Source organism: Vombatus ursinus, unplaced genomic scaffold (assembly GCF_900497805.2).
Source record: "Vombatus ursinus unplaced genomic scaffold, bare-nosed wombat genome assembly UNPS02006779.1, whole genome shotgun sequence".
In the NCBI taxonomy this organism is placed as follows: domain Eukaryota; kingdom Metazoa; phylum Chordata; class Mammalia; order Diprotodontia; family Vombatidae; genus Vombatus; species Vombatus ursinus.
Genome location: NW_020946557.1, coordinates 17,614,804 through 17,638,031, shown reverse-complemented (window position 1 = coordinate 17,638,031; position 23,228 = coordinate 17,614,804). Strand labels below are relative to the sequence as shown.

The 23,228-nt window shown below is 37.8% G+C and overlaps 1 protein-coding gene across 4 annotated transcripts in view; it reads right to left on the bottom strand.

Annotated features, from left to right (window-relative positions):
• Window positions 1-10,435: 10,435 nt before the first annotated feature.
• TRMT11 (tRNA methyltransferase 11 homolog) overlaps window positions 10,436-23,228 on the bottom strand; it is a 58,367-nt gene continuing 45,574 nt past the window's right edge. For 2 of the 4 annotated variants that reach the window (XM_027848612.1, XM_027848611.1), the window contains exon 11: window positions 10,439-10,963. In XM_027848612.1, the coding sequence (XP_027704413.1) occupies window positions 10,832-10,963 (132 nt within the window). In that variant the 3' untranslated portion in view covers window positions 10,439-10,831. Of the gene's footprint in view, window positions 10,964-23,228 lie in introns of all 4 variants that reach the window. The other 2 variants (XM_027848610.1, XM_027848608.1) reach the window with 2 other exon arrangements.

Sequence of the window (23,228 nt, the reverse complement as noted above, 5' to 3'; positions counted from 1 at the left end):
GATTAAGTTAAGTTACTAAATCTTACTTTAAATTGCTCTATCAACCTTTGCTTTTTGGGAGTCTTTTGTGTTTAGCATTTCTCTTTTTTGTGTGTGTGAGACATATACTTGATCCATACCTGACTTATATTGTACAATGAGAACTTTTTTACTTCCCATTTTGGGGAAACCGAGACATGAGCCAAAATGTCCTCTGAGTGCTGGGATAAGGGGTGTATGAGCTGAGGAGTGGGAAAATAGAGCCTAATCCCTCTCATCAGAGGCTAGGCTCTCCTAGGATTGAATCAAGTCATATGGCCTTCTTGGGTCTGGAGCAGAGGGGCCCTTAGTGGGAGAGGGGCAAATTGCCCTGCCCCTTGTGTTCTGCAGCAGTTTTATTGTTATGTTAGAAATAGAAATATTCAAGCAACCAGCGAAGACGCACAAAGTCTTCTCTCACCAGGTAGCCAATCCTTCATCTTGGTGCAGGTGGGCCAAAAAACCAAAAGCACAAGGAGACTGTTCTAATTAGATTCTAATCTCTCCTCCCCATTGCTACAGAGAGGGAAAGACATTATTAGCTTCTTAAAGTCCCAAGACTAGACTAGACACTAGTGTTCCTGGCTTTATCCTACTGAGCTCCTGCTCATCCTAATTTGCTTCCTGTCCAGTTTCACTCTGTTTTCTGCTGGTTATTGATTACCCTACTTTGACCACACCTTTCCCTTTACATTTGACTTAATATGCCATGTATTCTCTGCTTGCCCCTGGGCCTGGGCCTTATTCCCTTATTCCCAAGGGAATAAGCGTTTATATAGCATCTACTATGTGCTAGACACTATGCTAACAACTTTACAGATATTATCTCATTTTTATATAAAGATACAAAGACAAAAATGAAAAAGTCATTACCCTCAAGGCGCTTACATTCTATAAGGGGAAACAACATGGATACTTAAAAATATATACAACATACATACAGAGTAAAGAAAATGTTATTTGGAGGAAAGGAGGAATTAGAAGGTGAAAGGATCAGCAAAAGCCTTATGTAGGAGGTGGCCCTTTAGGTGATTTTTGAAAGAAACTAAAGATTCTAAGAGGCAGAGATGAGGAAGGAGTATATGAGGGACAGAGTCTGCAAAAGCATGCAGATGAGAGGTGGAATGTAGTGTGTGAAAAACAGCAAAAAATAAAAAGTGCCATTTGGCTGGAACACAGAGTACATGACCGGGAGCAAAGTGTAATAAGTCAAGAAAGAGAGATGAGATCCAGGTTTTGAAGGACTTTATAAGCCAAATAAATTTGTACTTGATCCCAAAAGTAATAGTAAGCCACTGCAGCCACTTACTGAGAGGGGTGACATACTCAAACCTGTGCTTTAGGAATATTATTTTGGCAGCTATGTAGATGAGGCATTGGAGGAGGAAGAGACAAATGAAGAGACCAATTAAGAGGTAATTGCAATAGTCTAGGACAGGTTTCATGCCAATTCCCATTTTATTTCTGTCTTTTCTTCCCCTCGAGTCCTGCCATTTAATGGCACCCCCTGCCATTAAAATTGTGAAGTCCTTGAAGGCAGGGAAAATTTTTTTTTCCTTTCTTTGTATCCTTATCTTTGTATCTTTCAGAAATTACCTGGAGTGCCAGCTCCTACATAAGGCTTTTGCTGATCCTTCCGCCTTCTAACGCCTCCTTTCCTCCAAATAGCACAGTGCCTGACACATAATAGGTGCTGTGTTGCTTTGTCAATTTGACTCTGTCCCCCTTCCCCTTCCCAAAACCTCATGCTGCCTCAGCTGCTGTAAAGTTCACATCCTCCCTCCCCATGTAGATGAATGTTTTGTGTCCAGCCATCGAGGCTTATCACCTAGGGGAAGGAAACATAGCTATGCTAATGCAACACATCCCCTATCCTCTGTTCAGTCTATAAGCATTTGTGGAATACCTACTATGTATAAGGTAGAATGGAGCAGTGGAAAAAGAGTCAGCCCCTAAATTAGGAAAACCTGGGCTCTCAGTCATACTTCTGTGACATACTGACTGTGTCAGTGAATAGGTAAGTCACCTAACCTTTGGGTACTCTAAGAAACTCTTTAAAACCATACATTGCAGCAAAAGTACCCACTTGCATTGGTGGAAGGAGTTTCTTCATGTGGGAGTTCCCTATACTAATGGAATCACAGCTCCAGTTCCTATCTCTCTACATAAAGATCCATGCTGGTGGATAAACTAAATAGGACACTGTTCTTGTCTTTAAAGCAGGAACTTGAGCAGCTAGGTGGCGCAGTGGATAGACCACCAGCCCTGGATTCAGGAGGACCTGAATTCAAATCTGGCCTCAGACACATAACACTTACTAGCTGTGTGACCCTGGGCAAGTCACTTAACCTCATTGCCTAACCAAAAAAATATATATATAAAATAGGAACTTGTATTTTTGCTCCTCTTCACCTATACATTATACTTGGTAGGCATTTTTCTGATAGAGGGGTTGATTAAGGTTAATTGGAGTTCTATTGCTCTGAAGACTTGAATCATAAAGCAATCTTCGATACTCATCTGTTCGTCCACGGAGAATAACTACAGACTTATGCCAGGTGATAAAGAATGCTAAATTCACTTGTTTCCCTATATATCACCCTCTTGTAGAAAGTCACTTTAAGTAGATGTTTTTATACAATTGAGTACTTTTTAATTACACAATTTTCACAAAATTAAATTTTATACAAATGTATAAAAATTTTATACAATTTTTTACACCATTTAAGACACGTTCTGTGTGTTATCACATGGAGAGATGGCTTTCAGTCTAACAACCAGAGTGACCAAACCTCTAACGAACTGCTGTGACTTTCCCTCTTGGGTGCCCTGCCCAATGTACCAACAGGAAAAAGAAAAAAATGGCCCTTTCTCCTCACCACCTTCTCCAACAGGCAACAGAATGCCTGTGTTCATTGGACCTAAATGTCTGGCCAGGAAGAAGGGAGAGGAGGAAAGAGGAAAACAAAGAACCCACAGTCCTGTTTGTTTTACACAAAGTTGGTGAAAGGAATAGAATATACGTATGTGTATATGTATATACACACACATATGTATGTGTGTATATATATGTGTATATATACATATATATGTATATATATTGCTTCATTTTCAGCTATGACTCAGTCCAAAAATGGAAGAGAGACAAGAAACCTCCTCCTTTACCTCCTCCCTTCTTGGGGCAAAAATGATAACATATGGAACACTAGGAGCCAAGGTTAAATAGTAGCCAGAGGTATGACTGGTGCATATTTCCCACTATAAACAAGGACAGAGAGGTAGGAATAAGGTGGTAGCAGCTTGTGAAAGATGTCCAAAATTATGGAGACCTATTTTTTATACATACTGTGCCCTATCATCATTCCACCATTCCTTGCTTTCCCAATCCATCATCCTTGCTCTGGCCTTCATTTTCTTGGCCCCACAGTTAATAAATTTATCTTTATGCTGTGTTTTGCCCTTGCATCTCTTTTCCCCTTATTGTACTGCTGTTCTTCCCTTTCCAAACTCTAGCCTGGGTCACCTTCACCTTCTTTGACTCCTACTTGGATGCTGCCAAATTCTGTTGGAGGAAGTCACATAAGTCAAGTGAACAAGTATTTATTATACATAATTATGTTGACCAGGTGCCCTGCAAATTTATGCCATTTAATCTCAACTAGCTTCTTGTTGTTACATGTAGTTCCTTTTTACTCTTCCCTGATTAACTCCATCAAACCTTCAATAGTCTTTAAAATCCTCTCTCAAACCACCAACGCAATCTATTCCACCGTCCATCTCAGCAGAGGATGACTCCTCATACTTTCTTAAGAAAAACAGAGGGCATTCATTGCGAGATCCCTCTTCTCCCAATCAAATGTTACACCTCAAATCTAGTCAACATCATCCCTTCCCAATTTTCTTCTCAGATGCTCTAGTCTCATTGAGAGAAATGGCTCTTCTCCATGCCAAGGTCAACTACTCTATTTGTGCCCCAGATCCCACCCTTCCTATCTCTTCTGGCAGTTTGACAGTCCAATTACTATTTCTCTCTCTTCTCTCTGTCTCTGTCCCTCTCTTTTTCTCCCACTCTCTGTGCTTCTGTCTCTGTGTGTCTCTCTGTCTCTGTGTGTCTCTCTCTGTCTCTGTTTCTGTCTCTGTGTCCATCTCTGTTTCTGTGCGTGTGTGTGTGTGTGTGTGTGTGCCCCTCCAACCTCTCTCTCATTTTTACTCTTTCTTTATGCATTGGATCCTTCACTATTGACTAAGAATATGCCTAGATCTCCCCCATCCTTTAAAAAAAAATCTTCACTTGACCTTGGTTTCCAACCCCACCACTTGACTGGAATGACTCTCTCCAAAATTGCCAATGATCTTTTAGTTACTAAATCCAAAGGCTTTTGCTCTGTCCTCATCCTTCTTGATTTCTCTGCATTATTTGACACTGTTGAATACACTCTGCTCTTGGATATTTCCTCTTCCCTGGGTTTACCTGGGACTTTTTCCTGGTGGTCCTCCTGCCTGACTACTCCTCAGTCTCCTCTGCTGGATCTTCATCCATGATGTTTAGCATAAACTTGAGTTCTGTCCTGAGCACTTCTCTCTTTCTTTTCTATACACTCTCACAATGACCTTATAGGTTCAATTATTATCTTCATATGATGACTCCTAAGGCTATCTTCTCTCCCCCGAGCTCTAGCCTCTTGTCTTCCACTGCCTACTCAATAACTCCACTTGAACGTCCCATAGGTATTGCAAACGTCACATTTCCAAATGGTGACCCATTCTCTTTCTGCCTAAACCCAACCTCTTCCTAACTTTCCATTACTTCGAGGGCACGCCTTCCTTCACCCAGATTTGCAGCCTCAGGCATCCTTCGCTCTTCATTCTCCTTCACCTACCCCATCCAAGTAAATTAGTAAGTATTCTTTATTCTCTTTCCGCACCATTTCTCATATGCATCCCCTTCTCTTCAGGCACAAAGCCACCACCCAAGTTCAAGCTCTTACCACTTTTGATCTGTGATATTGCAACAGCTCTCTCTGCTTCCAGTCCTTTCCTTCTCCAACCCATCCTCCACACAACTGCCAAACTGATTTTCCTAAAACACATACCCAGCCTCCACAAGACGCTTCAGTGGCTCCCTAGTGCCTTTAGGATTAAATACTAACATCTCTGTTTGGCGTTTTAAGTCTTTCACAATCAATTCACATCCTCCTTCCAGACTTATTTTCACATTACTCCTTCATGTAAGTTCTATGTTCCCCACCCCTGTTCTAGCCAAACTTGCCCATTTTATGTTCCCCATTCAGAATTAATGAAATTCCTTCTCCCACCTCTCTTTGAATAGGCTGTCTCTAGCCCCGTGTCTGGCATGCTTTTCTCTCCCCCGTCTGCCTCTTGGAATCTCCAGCTCTCATTAAGGCTTAGCTCCAGTGCTGTCTTGGACATTAGGCCTTTCCTGACCCCCTCCCCAGCTGTTATTGCTCTACATCCCCATCCTGAAGTTATTCTCTATTTACTTACCTATGCACGTATTGCTCCTCCTTTCCCCCACTACCCCAAGTAAATTATAAGCAACCTGAGGGTTGAGACCATTTTAGTTTGTCTTTGTACCCCCAGCACGAAATATGTGCCTTACACTTAGTAAAATACTTGAATGAATGAATGAATGAAGTATGGTTTACAGGACTTAGAGGTAGCCATCTTCTAGAACTGAGTACAGCATTTAAATAACGGCCTGAGCTCCAGTTCTCAGTCAGACACCACCGGTGAAACCATGAGCAAATCACAATGTCTCTAACCTTTTATTCTCATCGATGAAATGAGAAAGATAGTGCTGATACTACTATTTTGCAGAGTTTTTTGTGATTTAGCACCCTGAGTCTTTTCAATTCTATTTCTTTCACATAGTCTGCTTTCTTTTAAATCTGAACTGACTTTTGGGATGAGCTCCTGATTCCATGCTAAGTTGCACTATTGGTACTCTGCCAATACAAGAGTTCCCTTCTTAATAATTACCCAGGAGAGTCGGAGAGGATGTTTGAAAGAGAAATTTCTAAATTATTGAGCTCAAAGCAGAGTCCTTTTTTGGCAATTTAAAGTCTGGCATTACTGCAATAAGACTGTCTTTGTAAGAACATTCAGATGCCAGAAGGAAAATGTACTGAGTACATTCTAATACCCTGTGAAGTAGGGCTAAGGGCCTGAAGTTGCATAAGGGCAGCTGGCTTATCTTGACATTCATCTAGTAAAGCCTGATTTTGATCTGCGGCCCAGGTTACCTAAGATATTGCTGAAACAGTTTAACTTCTATCCCCTAAGGCCTTGTCACCATTAGCTTACTGATGGAGGGATAAGAGCCAAATACCAAGTTGGCCTCAGTTACAACAAAACGTCAATTGGCTTAACCAGCTGAGGTAAACAGATGAACATCTTCATGAAGACCCTTGCAGAAAGAATAGGATCAGGGTCCTTAGTGAGTTATTTCACCCCAGTATAGACAAGAACATGCTGCATCTGTGATTCTGTGGCTAGAAATGTGTTTATCCTTCTACTGCAATACTTGACACTCTAGACTTTCTGTTCCCAGACCACTCTGGTATTAAGGAAGATCTAAAATGTTTTAATGAAGTGCAAACACCACACCCTTAGCTTAAGTTTATTGTGTCCATATATATACATACACATCATGGATTAAAGGATTGGGTTGTGGGTTTTTTGGGAAGTGGAGGGAATGGTAAGGGGCAGCAAGGGACTGGAGAGAAAACTGCATCACTTGACAAATTGGCGATGGAAAAGTTTGAAGTTGGGGGCAGCTAGGTGGTGCAGTGGATAGAGCACCGGCCCTGAATTCAAGAGGACCTGAGTTCAAATCTGGCCTCTGACACATAACACTTACTAGCTGTGTGACCCTGGGCAACCCCATTGGCTAGCCAAAAAAAAAAAAAAGAAAGAAAGAAAAGTTTGAAGTGGACAGTCCTTCAGGGGGACCTGGGTTCAAATTTATCCTCTAATGCTTAATATCTCCCTGATGTTGAACTAGTCCCTTAACTGCCCTGGGCCTCAGTTTCCTCATCTGTAAAATAAGGGAGGGTTGGACAAGATGGTTGGAGGAGAGGTCTCTTCCAGCTCTAAATCTATCATCCTATGACCCAGAGGGAATAATTCTCTCTGCACAAGTAATGTGCTCTGCTCATTAATTTGTTAGAGTATTACCCTACTCTTATCTTCTCTGATGACCCAAAGTACTTATCCTGACACCAATAATAAAGGAAATCAAGTCCCCAGTTCTCCCCATCATCTATCTATTATCAGTTAACAGACAAGAAGAGACAAAGGCTATAGTTAAGAGGAGGCTGCTGCTGCCACACAATCTTCAGGTCAGAAATCAATTCAACTAACTAACTAAATGTCATGTGAAAAGTCCTCCCAAGACTCATCTTGGTGTGCAGCTTAGAGTGTGAGTCCTAACAAAAGGGAAAGGCTTCACGTCTGTTATATGAGGACTACACTAGTTAACTTCAGAAGGTTCATCGCCAAAAGGCAGGCCCAAGGATGCTGAATGTTTCTGAATATAGCAATTCACTAAGGAACAGAGTGAATGCTGTCTAGACTCCACAGTGCTTCTTAAACTGTGGGTTGTGCCCATATGGAGTCACGAAAAATTTGGCAACAATAAAAGGTTTCTGAATGTGCAATGACCAAAAATTAATTCAAAATCAAACACATAATTAAGAGAAGATGTTTCTGGCAGTGCTTGCCCCTGTTGCATGGCACAACTTCACTGCATTTTGCACTGCATGTGTCCTCAGGCCACAAACACCAACAAACGCTACTGAAACAAGGAAAGGGGTCATGAATGGGAGAAGTTTAAGAAGCCCTGATCTCCAAGACTAGTGTTAGAGTCAGAAGACCTTAGATATACACTTACATGACCCTAGGAAAGTTATCTAACCTCTCAGTGTCACAGACGACTCTCGAAAACCGTAAGTCACAAATATGTTGTTAATCTTCATCACGGAGGAAATTTCTGGAGGTAAGGAGATAAGGCTGAGTATTAAAGATTGTGAGAGACAAAAATAAGGAGGAAGTGCATTCCTAGCATGGCGGACAGCTTGCCCCAATTTAGGCAGGCAATAGATAGGATGTTGAGTTCTGGAACAGCTAGCAGTTCTCTCCAATTCTCTCAGCTGACTGCTCACACTGGCAACCAGATCACTCCATCTTAAAGTCTTATTTCCTGGATTTTAAAAATAACATCCTTGCTTCTTTCATTTACATTTTAATAAGAGTATAAAAAACACATGAGTCAAAAGCGATTTCCATGTCTCCATAAAGCATGTGCTTAGAGACTTTTAAAGCATATTTTTCACCCAATAATATAAACACGTTCACTTTTAAGGAATCCAATTATGCTACCTCGGGCTGTACCTCCCTCCAACCACAAAGCTTGGAATAAGATTCTTTTCAGTTGTAATATCCACCCCTCTCAAGTGTATAGAGAACGGCCAACTTTATGAGTGCACATTTCCTTAGCCCATTTCCTTAACAAGGAAACTATGATAAGATTGCCTTACCTCCCAGAGCTTGCAAACACTCTGAAAATGCCACATTACTAAATCCCTATCTTTAAAGGGTTTGTCATAGGCAGGTTAGCCTAATGCTAGGTCACACCCAGGGTGGGAAGCTCTTGAGAAAACATGGCAAAGAGTTCTTGAACTTTTTGTGTCTGCTGGTTACTTGGGCAAAGACCACCTATTCTACCTACTCCTCCTGCTTGCCACCAGACACAAAAAAATGCTGACCAGAATTAACAAGGGTGTTATTACCTTTGATGAAACATCACTCAGGTGGTCTGGTTTTTATTATATGTTAAATAAATTAATTTATACCAGAAACAAAACTGCAGACTTTTTGTCATATTATAAACATTAAAGAGACTGGTCCAGAGACCACCTGGGGGACCCGTACAGACCATATTTTGAATCACAGAGCTACAGGGCTGTTAAGTGGATTAATGTTTAGTTAATTGGCTAGGTGATATTCCTGCTGCTAAATACATAAAGAAATGAGCCAGCATCCACACATAACGTTGAAACAACCTACTTTGAAGTGATGTTGTAATTGCTACACAATATTACAAAATATATAATAAAATAAATTATGGATTCCAATGATTGGCTCCCAAGCTGGTGACAAATTAGGAGTTTAAGGGTGGTTCTGCTAACAAAAACTCCAAATAAATTCAATGGAGCTTCTGCAGACTCAAAGTTTAATAGACTGATTTTAATAATTAGCTCAATTAAAAGGATTATTTGGAATCTGAAGTCCATTTATAAGTTATATGGCTTTTATTTTTCTGTTGTTTTAAATGGTGACCAAGTTAAAATTCATTTTAAAATGCTGCAAAATTTTAAACTAAGACTAATTTTTGTTTGCAAAGCGAAAAAAAAAATCAGAAGGCTCAAATCTGTCATTCCAAATTTTGCCAGTTATAAAAATTCAAATTTACTCCAAAACAACTTCCAAATTTTTTAAAATAAGATACAGCAGTTTATAATAGAAATTCTTAAAATAAATCACTGTTGGATACTTTTAGATTTTCCCCTAGTGTACCACAAATCACATCCAGAAGCCCAAACAAAACAATCATTGAAATTTCTGAGACCTTCCTGCTGAGATTCAGAACCATAGCAGAAGAGGACAAAAGGAAGACTCCACGGAAGCAGGGAGCCTTCTGCATGAGCCGCACTGGTCTTTGGAAGGTGATGATCAAGGACCCACTAATGGGTGGCCACAACTACCAAAGGTAACATTAAACAAACAAACAAACAAAAAACCTTTTAAATCCACCAGCATCTGGATAGATTGAAAGACTCCACTTTACCACCACCCTGCTGAGGTACATTTGACCACCAAAGGCAAGGAAAGCCATTAACATCCTGAACTAATGGGGTTAGTGGTTTCCCAATGAGATACTTTCATGACACAATGTGGATTCAGCAAAGTTTCCCCTTCAAGAAAAATAAGGCTTCGATTTCAAAGAGCACTGATTAGACTTAATACCATTAGGGGACTATTACGGCATTTTTTGTTGTTGTTGTTGTTACTGTGCTTCAGTTGCTGAACCAAAAATTGTGGGCAGTTGTCTTTACCAAAAGTCAAGGTTTAGGAATGTGAGATCAAATCCAAGGTACAGATGAGCTTCAGATGTGAACAGGCTTCAGACAGTTTGAGAGCTTTTTGCAGTTTTAACAGGTCCTAGGGTTTTTTATTATCACTACCAGAAGAATAAGAAAACTTAACCAAGAAAATAACAACCACAAAAAAAAAAAAACCAAGAAACTACTGAATGTGTTACATGATCTTTAAGAAGCTGCATAAGTTTTATTGGTTGCAATGAATATTTCTTACAAATAAAAACTAAACAGCTAGACAAATCTACTAAAGAAATAATTCTTGATCACTTCCAATAAGTACTAAAATATACAGGAGACCCCAAATACCAAAATACCAAAATACCAATAGAACTATTTCCTTTTGCAAGTTAATGGTAAAAAAATATAACTTTAAAGTCAATCTTCATTAACCCTTGAAAATACAAATATAAATTAAATAATGTTTGCAAAAGACATGTACAAAAAAATCTGCTATAAACAAACCCACTTTCAAAAGAATTGCTCAATATACTTTGTCGTATTTATTTTGCTTTTCTATTTTAAAAAAAGTTTAAAACAGTACATGTTCTCTGGGTCATCCATGAATATCCAGATGTCTTTTCTCTTTAAACCCCAAATCTTCATTCTTAGTTCATTTGATGTAAACTTAATTTTCACTCCTGGCTGGATTTTTCTTCCTTGGCAATTCTTTTTGTTACCCCACTAAAATACTTTTCACGAAATGAATTAAGACCTTTGTATGGCAGAAACTGGTTATCTAATAGGTGAGAATATTGGTCCTGGTCCTGGTAGATGGGAAAATAGAGAAAAAAAAATACAATTCATTAAATTGTTTATATATGACATAGCAGAAACCCTATTAAGCAAATTCTCTATCTTTTCGTTATTCTCTCACTACAGAATATATTTTCAGAACACAAATATGAATAAAAGGATTGTGCCCTGAGAGTGCTTCTGCACAAATCAGACAATCAATAAGAATTGATTAAGTTCTCATTAGGTGCCAGGTACTAGAGATGCAAAGTGAAAGATGAAATCAGAGAAAAATGGTCACAAAGGGTTGCATTCATGTAATATCCAACGAGTAAATGAAACTTTTGGTTTACCCCTATATTCAGGCATTAAAATGGATAATACACACTATAGTGAGTGCCTTTTAAAAATGGTTAAGTAGGCTAGACTACTGAGAAATGGTGTACCAGGATGAGATATGTTGTTGTTGTTTAGTCGTTCAGTCATGTCTGACTCTTTGTGACCCCATTTGGGATTTTTGTGGCAGAAATACTGGAGTGGTTTGCCATTTCCTTCTCCAGCTCATTTGACAGATGAAGAAACTGAGGTCAACAAGGTTTGCCCAGGGTTAAAGAGCTAGTAAGTGTCTGAAGCCAGATCTGAACTCAGGAAGATGAGTCTTCCTGACTCCAAGCTAGCACTCCATCCACTGTGCCACCTAACTGTCCAGGATGAGATAATCTAAACCTGACAGTGAACAATGTTGCTAACTCCATTACTTCTCAACTAGACCTACTCTTGTATAAATCTATTTACCAACCACATAAAAATTGTGGGGAGGGGAGGATCCACTTAGAAAAAGGGTCTTCCTACTTACTTAAACAAATTTATATTGACATGCACATGGATTTATGTTTTTCCTATAAAGAGAATCAACTAGAAAGCAGAAACCTAACCTCTCAATCCTTAATTTTAATATCAAAATGGTAGCTACAAATGAATCTGGAATATATCAGCTGTCAGAATGTTTTCCTATTTCTGCTTATTTTATGAGAAATCAATATCTTAGTCCTACTTCATTGCTAGAGTTCATAAATACCCAGAATAGCTAATATGAAATTTCATTTTTTATACTGTTAGCCCATATGTTTTCCTAGGAACCATTTTAGCCACAACTAAATAATCCAAATTGTGCAATAAATATTTCATAGATATGTCTAGCTTTACTACTGCATTAAGCATAAATGCGCAACTACTTGAATTTTAAGATAAAACAGTATACATGTGTCCCAGAAGTTTGTCAAATTTTCTAAAGAACACCAATGAATAATTCAGGCAACAATACAAAAGCATAATGAAAATAGCAAAGAGTCAACAACTTCTGGGAATATACAATCCAAGAAACACGAGTTTGTTCCTAGCCACTTGGTGGACACTCAATACATAAACATTTTATCTTATTTTTCTCTTCTCACCAAAATAAATAGGACCAATTGAGGCACACATGGCTGGGGAGGGGAGAGGGGTGGATGAGAAGTATGGCAGAGGGACCTGCATGATGGGGTCACCTCAAAACTGGAAGGCAGAAGTGGATCATAAATACAATAATATGGATAGAAATCTGTGGACCTGTGATTTCACTGGTTTTGGAAACTTCCTGGTAAGGAAACACCTCCCTGTCAATGCAGATTGGTATCTTTTCTATAATTTATAATCTTAGAAAGTTGCCTAAAACAATGAGAAGTTAAATGACTTGTCCAGGGTAACAAAGCCAATATGTGTAAAAGGATGCATGCCAACCATACACTATGTGGTTGCAAATACTTATCAAATACAGATGTAATATACAAAATACTGGAAATGTGTTCTAAGATAATATTAATAATAGGTAACATTTATATAGCATTTTATGTTTTGCAAAGAGCTTTAGATATATGATCTCATTTGATCTTCACAATAACCCTATGACCTAGGAGCTATTATTATCCCCATTTTGCTGATGAGAAAAATGAGGCTGAATGAGATTACATAACTTGCTTGGAATCATATAGCTAGTAAGTAACTGAGGTAAGATTCAAATCCAGATCTTCCTGGCTCCAACTCTAACGCTATCCAATATGCCAAGCTACCTCCCATATAAAGGTTCTCTAAGATGCCATCCTTCAGCTGACAGTCAATCAATACACATTTTTAAGCACCTACTATTTGCCAGGCACCGTGCTAAATGCTGGGGATACAAAGAAAGGTAAAAAACAATCCCTATTCTCTATAAGTCTTCTCTTCATCTCTTACATACCAAGCAGGCCACAACTTCCCAAACTCCATTGGGGAAGGAAGAGACCCAAGTAATATCTCCCTAACTCTCAAGTGACTTGCCCCAGGACCTGAACGGAATGAGAGAAAGAGCTACTGACCCATTTTTCTCATCCACTACTGCCACTGACCCAGTACTAAAGAGATAGAAATTTTTCCCAGCCCCATTGCACCCAGGCCAACTTTGTGGAAAGTAGTTGTGTTCCCCGAGAACGTGTTATTTCAGATATCACTATTGACAACTACCTTAAAGACAATTAATGAATAATAAAAGTGTTAAAGGCTTATCTTATTTGATATATAGGAATACCCAGAAGAAAGAAAAGTCTAGTCAAGGAATTTCTATAAGCGAAGACCACCATAATGAACCAGTAGACTGGTTACAAATCAATTTCTACCTGAACCTAAAGAGATGGGGTTTTAACAAAAGCAAAAAAAAAGATCTCCCTTCAGGGCTAAAATGAAATAATGTGGTCTTTAAAATAAGGTGAATTTAAAGAAAGGTCAATAACTTCAAGGGTCATGGCTGTTATAGGAACCAATGACTGAAGGTGAAACAGGGAAGCCCCCGAAAACACAAAAGTAACGCTTTCAACACTTGCCTAATGAAGGAACATAAAATTACATAATATAACTTGCATTCTACATATAATTTATATCCCAAGATCTCCTTACAATGTCTTAAAATTTGTGCACTAGAACATAATGTAATATGTTTTATACTGACAGGATAGAGAAGCGGGAAGGATGTTGCTGAACAAGACAGAAAAAACCATTAAGTCACATATAAATGGCAACAGCACATTACATATATGTGTGCCAGTCTATATGAAGAGTTTATAAATTCAGACATTTATATGGTGCTTTAAGGTTTACAGAGTTCTTTCTTGTAACAACAATGCTGTGAGGTGGACAATGTTGTTAACCCCATTTTCCAGATCAGGAAACTAATCCTCAGCAAAGTTAACCTATATCTCCTGACTTCAAGTCTAGCACTCTTTGCACACACAAGCACACACACATGCATACATACACACACACACACACACACACACATACCCTACAAAGCTATTTATGACAGTAAGAATTTATAGTGCCTCACTTCAGATAAATTCAATTCTCAATCTCCTGCTCCTCTTTATCTACTCTTATCTTTTGTTAATGCCAGAGTAAACACTTAAGATGTTGATATTCAACTCTACATATCTTTCAACACCTTCAATGACTCTTCTCTATTCACATTCCCTGTCCATTCTGACCAAGTATGTCTGTGGCTTTGTTTCTACTCTCATCAGTTAAAACATCTCAAAGACAAAAGTGTTTCCTTTAAAGAGAAGGAGGACCTTCGTACAACACAATCTCCTATCTCTTTCTCCTTGACTCAGGATTTCTATTTGTTTGGACTCTGTATCTTGCTTCTCCAATTTCTTTAATACTCATGAAACTGCCTACAAGCTTAAATTAAATTAAATTACTATCTCAATATTACAAAGCCTTCATTCAAAAGAGCTTCTTCTTTTTCTTTAGGATTACCATTTTTCAGTGAGAAAGAAATGTGGAGGGAAAATAAAGATACCTAGAAAACTAAAGACTACTAAGAAAGGACGGGATATGGAGTAAGGATTACATTTGCCCTGGTTTGTTGTTTCACACCTGGATCCTTTAAGTACTAGATGAATACAGGGTGGCTGAGTGGCAAGAAAGACAATTTGTTGAACTAAGCTCTGTTCTCAGAACTGAGAAGTAATATGGCATAGTGGATAAATTCAGAAAGACTTGAGTTCATGCCCTGAATACACTGTGTGCCTACAATTGCAGGCTAGATGCTAACTTGCATTGGTGGAAGGAGTTTCCACACTTGTAATTCCTGAAATTAATCCCATCTCACCCTGAAAAAAAAAAAACGCTGACAAGGGAGAAGGAAAAGAGGATAAGATACAAACAGATAATTATCATACATGTTACATGATAAATACATTAGAGAAGTATAAGATAAATGCTATATGATTGGTAGGAGGGATTCACCAGATCATTCTTACAAAAGCCAACATTTGAAATGGACTTTAAAGTATGGATAAGAATACAACAGGTAAAGTGAGATAGTGAAAGTACTCCAGGCACAGGAAGCAGCATGATGAAAGGCATGAAGGCAGTAGAATGTAGTGGATATTCATGGGACAAAGAGTAGTTGAGTTTGGCAAGAATAGAGAGTACCTGGAGGGAAGCAATATAAACCAAATCTGTGAATGTAGGCTGGTCCTAGATTGTGGAGGGCCTGTAATGGCAGGCAAAAAAATGGAAACTTTATTCATTAGATAACAGAGAACCACTGAAGATTTTTGAACAGAGGCATGACATAATCAAATCTTGCATAAGAAAGGTTTCTGGCATAAGAAAACTTGCATAAGAAAGACTGGGAGAGGGGAAGAGGGAGAGCAGAGAGGTACAAAAATCTGTTGAGGCCATGTAAGATAGTCAGAACATGTAATGAGGGCTTTTACTAGGATAGAACAGTGGGAATAGTGAGAAAGGGATTAATATGTTGTAGACAAGAAATCAACAAGAGTTGGTATATGACTGGGTATGAGCAAAGAAGAGGGAAGAATCCATATAATCCTAAATTATTAACAAAGGTGGTGAATCAGACAAATTATAGCTAGAATAAATGCTTCTAAAAGAAAAATGATGCTCACCACAATTACTCCACAATGGAAATGAAAATATCTTAACCTTGCAAATTCGTGGGTAATTTTACAAATCGTGAGAAATATGCCACTTCAGAGTCTATAAAACCAACACAACTGAATAATATTCAATTCCAATTTGTACAAAATAATTGCTAAATAGTGTCCTGTAAAGAGCACTAGACTTTGAGTTCGACCTAGGTGACTTTAGGTAAATCATTTCATGTCTCCAGGTCTCCGTTTGCTCATCTGTAAAGTAAGAGTGCTGCACTAGATGACCTCTAAAGTACCTAACTCTAAAACCTATGATCCATATGGTTAATTTTTCTAAACAAAAGGTTGGTGGGGTTTACAAAACAAAATCAGATTTAAAATCTACTAAATAGCAAAAAATCTTAGACCTAAACTTTTAGACAGGATCCTGTTAACACAATGTCCCCACCAAGTCAATTTCCTGTACCATCAATATTGCTAATTCTAAACATAATCCATAGAGAGAAGTGAAGCACTATCCCCAAAGTAGAAATGTAATTCCAATTCTTTTATGTGTACCACTGCCCTCTGCTGGCTAAGATCAGAGAATCCTTTATGATCCCTTACCCCATAGGTTACAGTAACAGTTTAAACCAGAACTGATCACATATCCTGGGGCATAAGAGGTAAGGGTCAGGAACTTTTGGGTCTCACTGCTGTTAGATATCTGACTATGCAGCTCTCCATCATAAACATGATCCAAACAATCTTTTCCCCATTGGAAGGTCTAGTCATTATTCATACCAACTCATTTCTTAAATATACAAATACAGTAATTGCAAGAGATTTTACATTCCACTAATCTTCATCTATGACCAACCAAGAACTGAAAAATTCACTTTAAAACAAGAGTAAAGAATGGACCTTATATGCAAATGAATCTTTAACTGTTTACATATATATATAGTATATATATATATAGTGTATATATATATATAGTGTGTATATATATATATATATAAAATCCATCAAAGAATAAAATGGGATGTCCAAAACAAAGGATAAAAGGCATTAAAAACAACTGACCTCAATTCCCAAAGCATACAATGCCACTCCATGATGTAATAAATATTAACATAAAGGTTCAAAAATGCCAAATTAAAAGAAACTTCATGGAATATTTTGTGTATACACATTTAAAAATAGACACTTAACCCAGGGCTACTGAAGTTGAGGATGAGTATACAAATGCATTTCTCAACCTGAGCATACACTTCTGAGAATTAGACATAGGTCTTGGGACAATGGGGGCTAGAGCAAGAGAACACAAAGAATAAATCCAAATAACCTTTTTTTAATCATATTCTTAAAATCTACTATTCAATTCCTCTAATCACCTAGTCCTCAGAGAAACAAAAGTTTTCTATAGTTCTTAACTTTATGGTGATTCTGACACCTTGCTGCTGTCCACTAGAAAAAAGTGAAGTTAAATCATCAGCGTCACTGGTTGAAAAAGTTTAAAACTGGCTCCACCTAATTTTGATATTATAATACTGAAATTAAGTGAATCACAAAACAGAAAATTCTGGATTCTGGAGCTATTGGTCATATTTACACACACACACACACATACACACACACACACACACACACACACACACCCCTCTACACCCTTTTTCATAAACAAGTGGCATTATTTAATTAAGCAAGAAACAAATGACTGTATACTGTGTGCAAGACACCAGGCGCTGTGAGGAATACACAGTAGTTTGACAAGACCTACTCCCCACATAGACTAATTCCTCTCTAACTCGGCCCTAACTCTCCCTAATACTTATTTCCTTTTGACTTCACTTCCACTGGACCCCTTGGAACTTCCATTCAAATATAAATAGTCTCCTCTTTACTCTCAGTCTCATCCTCTCATAACGCAACCTGTTTGCATTAAATTAAACCTGACTTTTTTCTGAGGACGTCACAGCCCTTCAGCACTCTCTCCATAACTGACCACTTCTTGTTTCATTCCTCCTCACACCGACTCACTCCATAAACTGGTTGGGGTCAGCAAGTTTGTTATACTCCTTATTCTCCACTGCCATTTTGGACTCTTGAACTGCCACCATCAATCAGTAACCCTTTTCCTAGGAAACCCATGCAACTCTTCCTGCAGCTACACACTTAACTAGGTGGTCATGCTTTATAAGTCACCATTACTTGGAAGAGTTCTACCCCCAAGAACTTCAGTTCTTTAAAGTCCCTCTAAAACCATAATCTCATCTTTCCACTTCTCCCACACTATCATTCCTAAGCCATCTCATCATTCTCATCATGACCAGCTATCTCCTGATCCTTTTCTGTTTCCTCAGACTATCATCAACATTTTGGCATCAAGAAACTAAAAGCGGGAAGATACCAGAGAGGTTCTCTGGTCCAACCTACACCTGACTGAATTCCTTATGCGTCACCATAGACAAGTGATCATCTGTCCTCCACCTGGAAAATTCCAATGAGAGGAATACACTGACTACTGAGGTTATGAATTCTATTTCTAAACAGCAATCATTGCTAGGAAATGTTTCCCTTATAACAAGCCCAAAATCTGCCATAAGAACTTCCACTCCCTGCTTCTAGTGTTGTAATGTGGGGCCAAAACAAATAAAAAAATCCCTATTACATACGACAGTCCTTTAAATACTTTAAGACTGTTACCATGTCTCCCTTCTACTCTCTCTAAGTCTTCTTTACTCCAGGCTAGATAAGCCCAGTTCCTTCAACCAATCCTCTTATAACAGTTCTTTTCCTTTTTTATACAATGCATCCCTTTGGCTGTCTGGTGAAGCCTATGGATTCCTCAGAATAATGTTTTTAAATATATAAAATACATAGGATGACAAAGGAAATTATATTTAATTATCAAAATACTTGTAAAAAGTTGCCAGACCCCTATTTTATGATATGCATTCCAGTACTCTTACCATCTTAGTCACAATCCAGCTTATATCCTTTCTAAAATGTGACACCTCGAACTGAATATAAGTCCAGATGTAGCTTAACCATAACAAAATCATTCCATTCCTTTTCCTGAACACTATGCCCCTCAAAGTCTCTTTATAGAGCTTTGGGCTCTGCCATGTATCACTGTTGGCTCATGTACTGAGGCTATAGTTTATTAATGTTCCTCTTAGCCCAGTTTCTTTTTTCAGGAATCATTACCTAGCTATATTTCTCCCATCCTATCTTTGTAAAGTTAATTTTTTGAACCCAAGTGTAATGCTTTGCATTTATCCTCATTAAATCGCACCTTCCTTGATCTGGCCCATCGTTCTAGCCTAATAACAGCTTTGTGGATCCTGATTTTGTCATTCAACATTCTAGCTATCCCTTCTGGCTTTACGAAATCTGCAAATTTGATAAGCAAGCCATCTAAGGCCTCATCCAAATTACTTCCCTATCTACAGAGTCTTAAATCAAAAGTAGGCCATTTCAACAGTGTTTTATCATAAACCCTTAAATGTCATTTTTTGGCTAAGAGCTTTTCCCATTCCTACTCCCCAAATACTATATGTCGCTATACTGAGTCACAATACCATAATGAATCCTTTTATTCATCTTTTATTGAGTCTCCATCATATTCAAGAAGTTTGGCAATGGAGAAGAAAGATAACAGTCTGAGATATTACCAGGTCAAGGAAAGTTTTCTTGTAAGATGAAGTGAGTTGAGTATTTTTGTAATCAGAGACAAAGGAGCCATCAGAAACTAAAAATGGTTGAGATAGAGGATGATTGATGAAGCAAGGTCCTAGAGGGGACTGGGGGTAGATGAGAGGAAAGGTGTCAAGACACAAGTAGAAATTATGCTTAGCAGTAAGAAGAGGGCAAGGTGAAGTGAGAAAGTTATTGAGGTACAGGAAGGAGTTGGGGGAGCCTGTCACATGAATGTTTGTATTAAGAAAAAAAAAGTATGGAATTGACCATTGATTGGATATGGGGAAGGAGAGAAAATAAGGAGAGAAGAACATCTAGGTTGTGAACCTAGGTCACTAGGAGAATGGTAATACCCTGGATGATAACTGAATCTAATGCCTCCTTTAGGCTCATAATGTAACCAGACTGGGTTAAAGTGCATATTACTTCTAGTCTCAACTACTGCAACGGCTTCCCAACTGATCCCTTTAACACTGGTCTTTCCCCTCTTCAATCTATTCTTCTAGCCACCACCAGAGTAATATTCCTAATATAAACATTTAACCATGTCAGTCATACTTAAAAAAAATTTTTTTAAATAGATATCTACTGCCTACTGATTTGTCCTGCAATTCAAAGCCCTCCACAGGTGGGCTACAATTTACCTTTCCAGGCTTATCACAGATTAATCCTAGGCAGATTCCATGATCCAGCCAAACTGGTCATTATTCTCCCATTCTGACCTTTCTCAATTCTTTTAAAAGCCTAACACACACACACACACACACACACACACACACACACACACACACAGCGGCCATTCTTTTCAAGCTTTAACAAAACTGTTAAAAGTGCAATGTTTTTTACAGCATCATCGAAGTTAGCCCATGTATAAAATGCCTTGATAATTAAGTCTTTTATCAAACTATAAATTCCATGAAGGAACTGCTTCGACTTTAAGATTCATCTCATGGTCTGCAAATGAAATATACTTAACTCAACATTTAGTTGTTAAATGGCAAATGGCTACACCTATTTAGTATGCTTTATGTAATTAGCATTTGAAACTATTTATCCGACATAATCCTCACTGAAATTAAAATCCCATCTTTCTGATAAGTTCTCTACCAAAAAAACAAAAAACAATAATGTTTGTTAATTTTGCCACATAATCATAACATTAGTGACAATTTCCAAGGATAATTTTCAAATTATAATATGGCTATTTGTAGAGAACAGGTGATTGTCCCAAAAAGGCATCATTTGGAACATGGACAATCAGAAACTCAATACTAACCTAAATAAATCTATAATGATACTAGAGGAAACCAAATGACTTTTACTTTATTTATGAGTCAGGTAAAGTTGTTTCTTTACTCACTGTCACTCCTTGATAATGTGATAATGATTTCTTCCACATCACTGGCACAAACTTTGGATCATTTATATTTTCCTAAGTGACAGCAGTTTATATAAAACAGCAGTTTCCATTGCAAACTTCTGAATACAAATGGCTTATGAAGCATTTTATGATAAGTGAAAGCCAGTGATGCTGACAGCAAAGTGAAAACCACCTAATGTAATACTTACCTAATTTTGTCAGCTAACATTAAGAAAAGACTCTTTAATTACAGTGGAGACTGGAGGTATGTGATATATTCTTAAAAATATTAAAGTGACAGCAACAAGGGAAAAAAGATGAAGAAGGGAGAGGAGGAGTAGGAAAGCAGCAGGTAGTTTTTCTTTTTTAAATTAATAGAGAAATGAAACATAAATGATGTTGCTGAATTCAGTGGGCCTCAGTTCAGCTTCAGGGTAATTACCCATGTCCGGCTTTTGTTTAAAAATCCTGCTACCCTTATCAAAGCTTCCTACTGTTCGACATCTGGTACTGGACAGTAGCTATAGAAACCACTTGTGCTGAAGTTATACAACTATAAACAGCACTAAGCAATTTCCAAACCAAGGACAAGCAGGTCAAAAGTCTGGCACCCAATACTGGTAAATAGAAACTCCCAACATTAATCTTAATGAGAACCTGAATGTCACAAGGTGAGATTGGAAATCTTTATTCAGTAAGTCTGATGCTTATATATTTGCAAATTTGTTCTCTTCAAAAGTTCATTTTTCAGTTACTCTCATCTATGCCTACATCTTTTATGGAATTTTTTTAACATAGTCCTAGAATTCTAAACCTTAAACAATATTCTCCACAAAGTATTAAACTTTAATGTCCAGGACTCTTAGCATCAACTACAGGAACCAATTGTAATGATGATAGCTCATAGTTCTATAGTTTAAGGTTCATTCACAACGAAATTCAGATACTTCAGGTATTGTCTCCATTTTACTGATGAAAGAATTGAGACCATGAGAAGTTCTATGACTTACTCAAGGTTACATGGCTAGTAAGTGCTGGAAGCAGAAATCAAACTTGGGCCTCTCCATCCTTTTCATTACATCAAGCTGCCTCTCTCAGAATGAGACTTACTAGATTTCTAACAAAAGGCTCTGTACTCCTCAATATACCATGGGGTACCCTACTCAGACATCTATAGCTTTATGTAAAATCTCAACAGCTAAACTGGAGGCCTGAAAGAGCACTAGGCAAGAGTTTACTGCCAACTTAATGCACTTGCTATGCGTTTAATTATATCAAAGAAAATGTCTTCCTTACCGAACCAACAAAAAAAGGTTATATTTTTGCCTATACATGCCAATAGAAACAAAGTATTATAAATAGAAATTAGAATTATAATGGATTTTTATGGTTCGGCGTTTTGCAGGAGGGGTGTGATGGTCTGTATTTGACTTAAGAAAAATGCTAGGAAGACTAATCTAAATTAAATATTAAATAAAGAACAATAGGAAATGCTACAACATGAAGAAAATGTTATTCAAGTAATTACACAATGGGCAAAGTACTGGTATTTCTATTTCAGCTTAGAATACTGCTGACTACAAGATAATAAATGTTGATTAAACAAAATTGAAATTTACCTCCATATCCATAATCATGACACTACATATAATTCTTCCATTTCCCTTGTTCAAAATTCACTTCCATTTCTATTTTATCATACTATGAGTCACACTTATACCTAGGATTCTACTATCACTGGTTCATGAAGAATGAATTTCTAAAGACTGTTTAAGTGGAAGAGAATATTGTTCATAATGATTGACCCTCTATTTCCCTTCAGAGAAACAAATGATCCTGTAAATAAGATTGAATAATAACCAAATTATGCCAGATGTACTGGGATCCAAGTAACTCAAAGGAAAAACAAACTGGCCATTAGGAAAATAAAAAGTTATCATACTTGTCTTGGCTTGAGCAGGAATCAGAGTTTATAACCCAATGTAAAGGAATATAAACTGTATTTATCTATATCTCCCTATGTGACATATATCACATATATGTATACAAATATATTTCTCCTAGGCAAATATTTCCCAAGGAAATTGTACATCCCTCTACTATATAATATTTAATATAAACTCATCATCATAAGGTTTAATTATTGCTCTCCAAGACATTCTTAAATCATCTCTGTCTCTGGGGATACCACCATCTTGCAAACAAGTGACCTCAAGGTCATCCTTGATTCCTCTCTTCTCTCTCACGTCCAAATAATTGTTACAATCTGGACAGTTCTTTCTC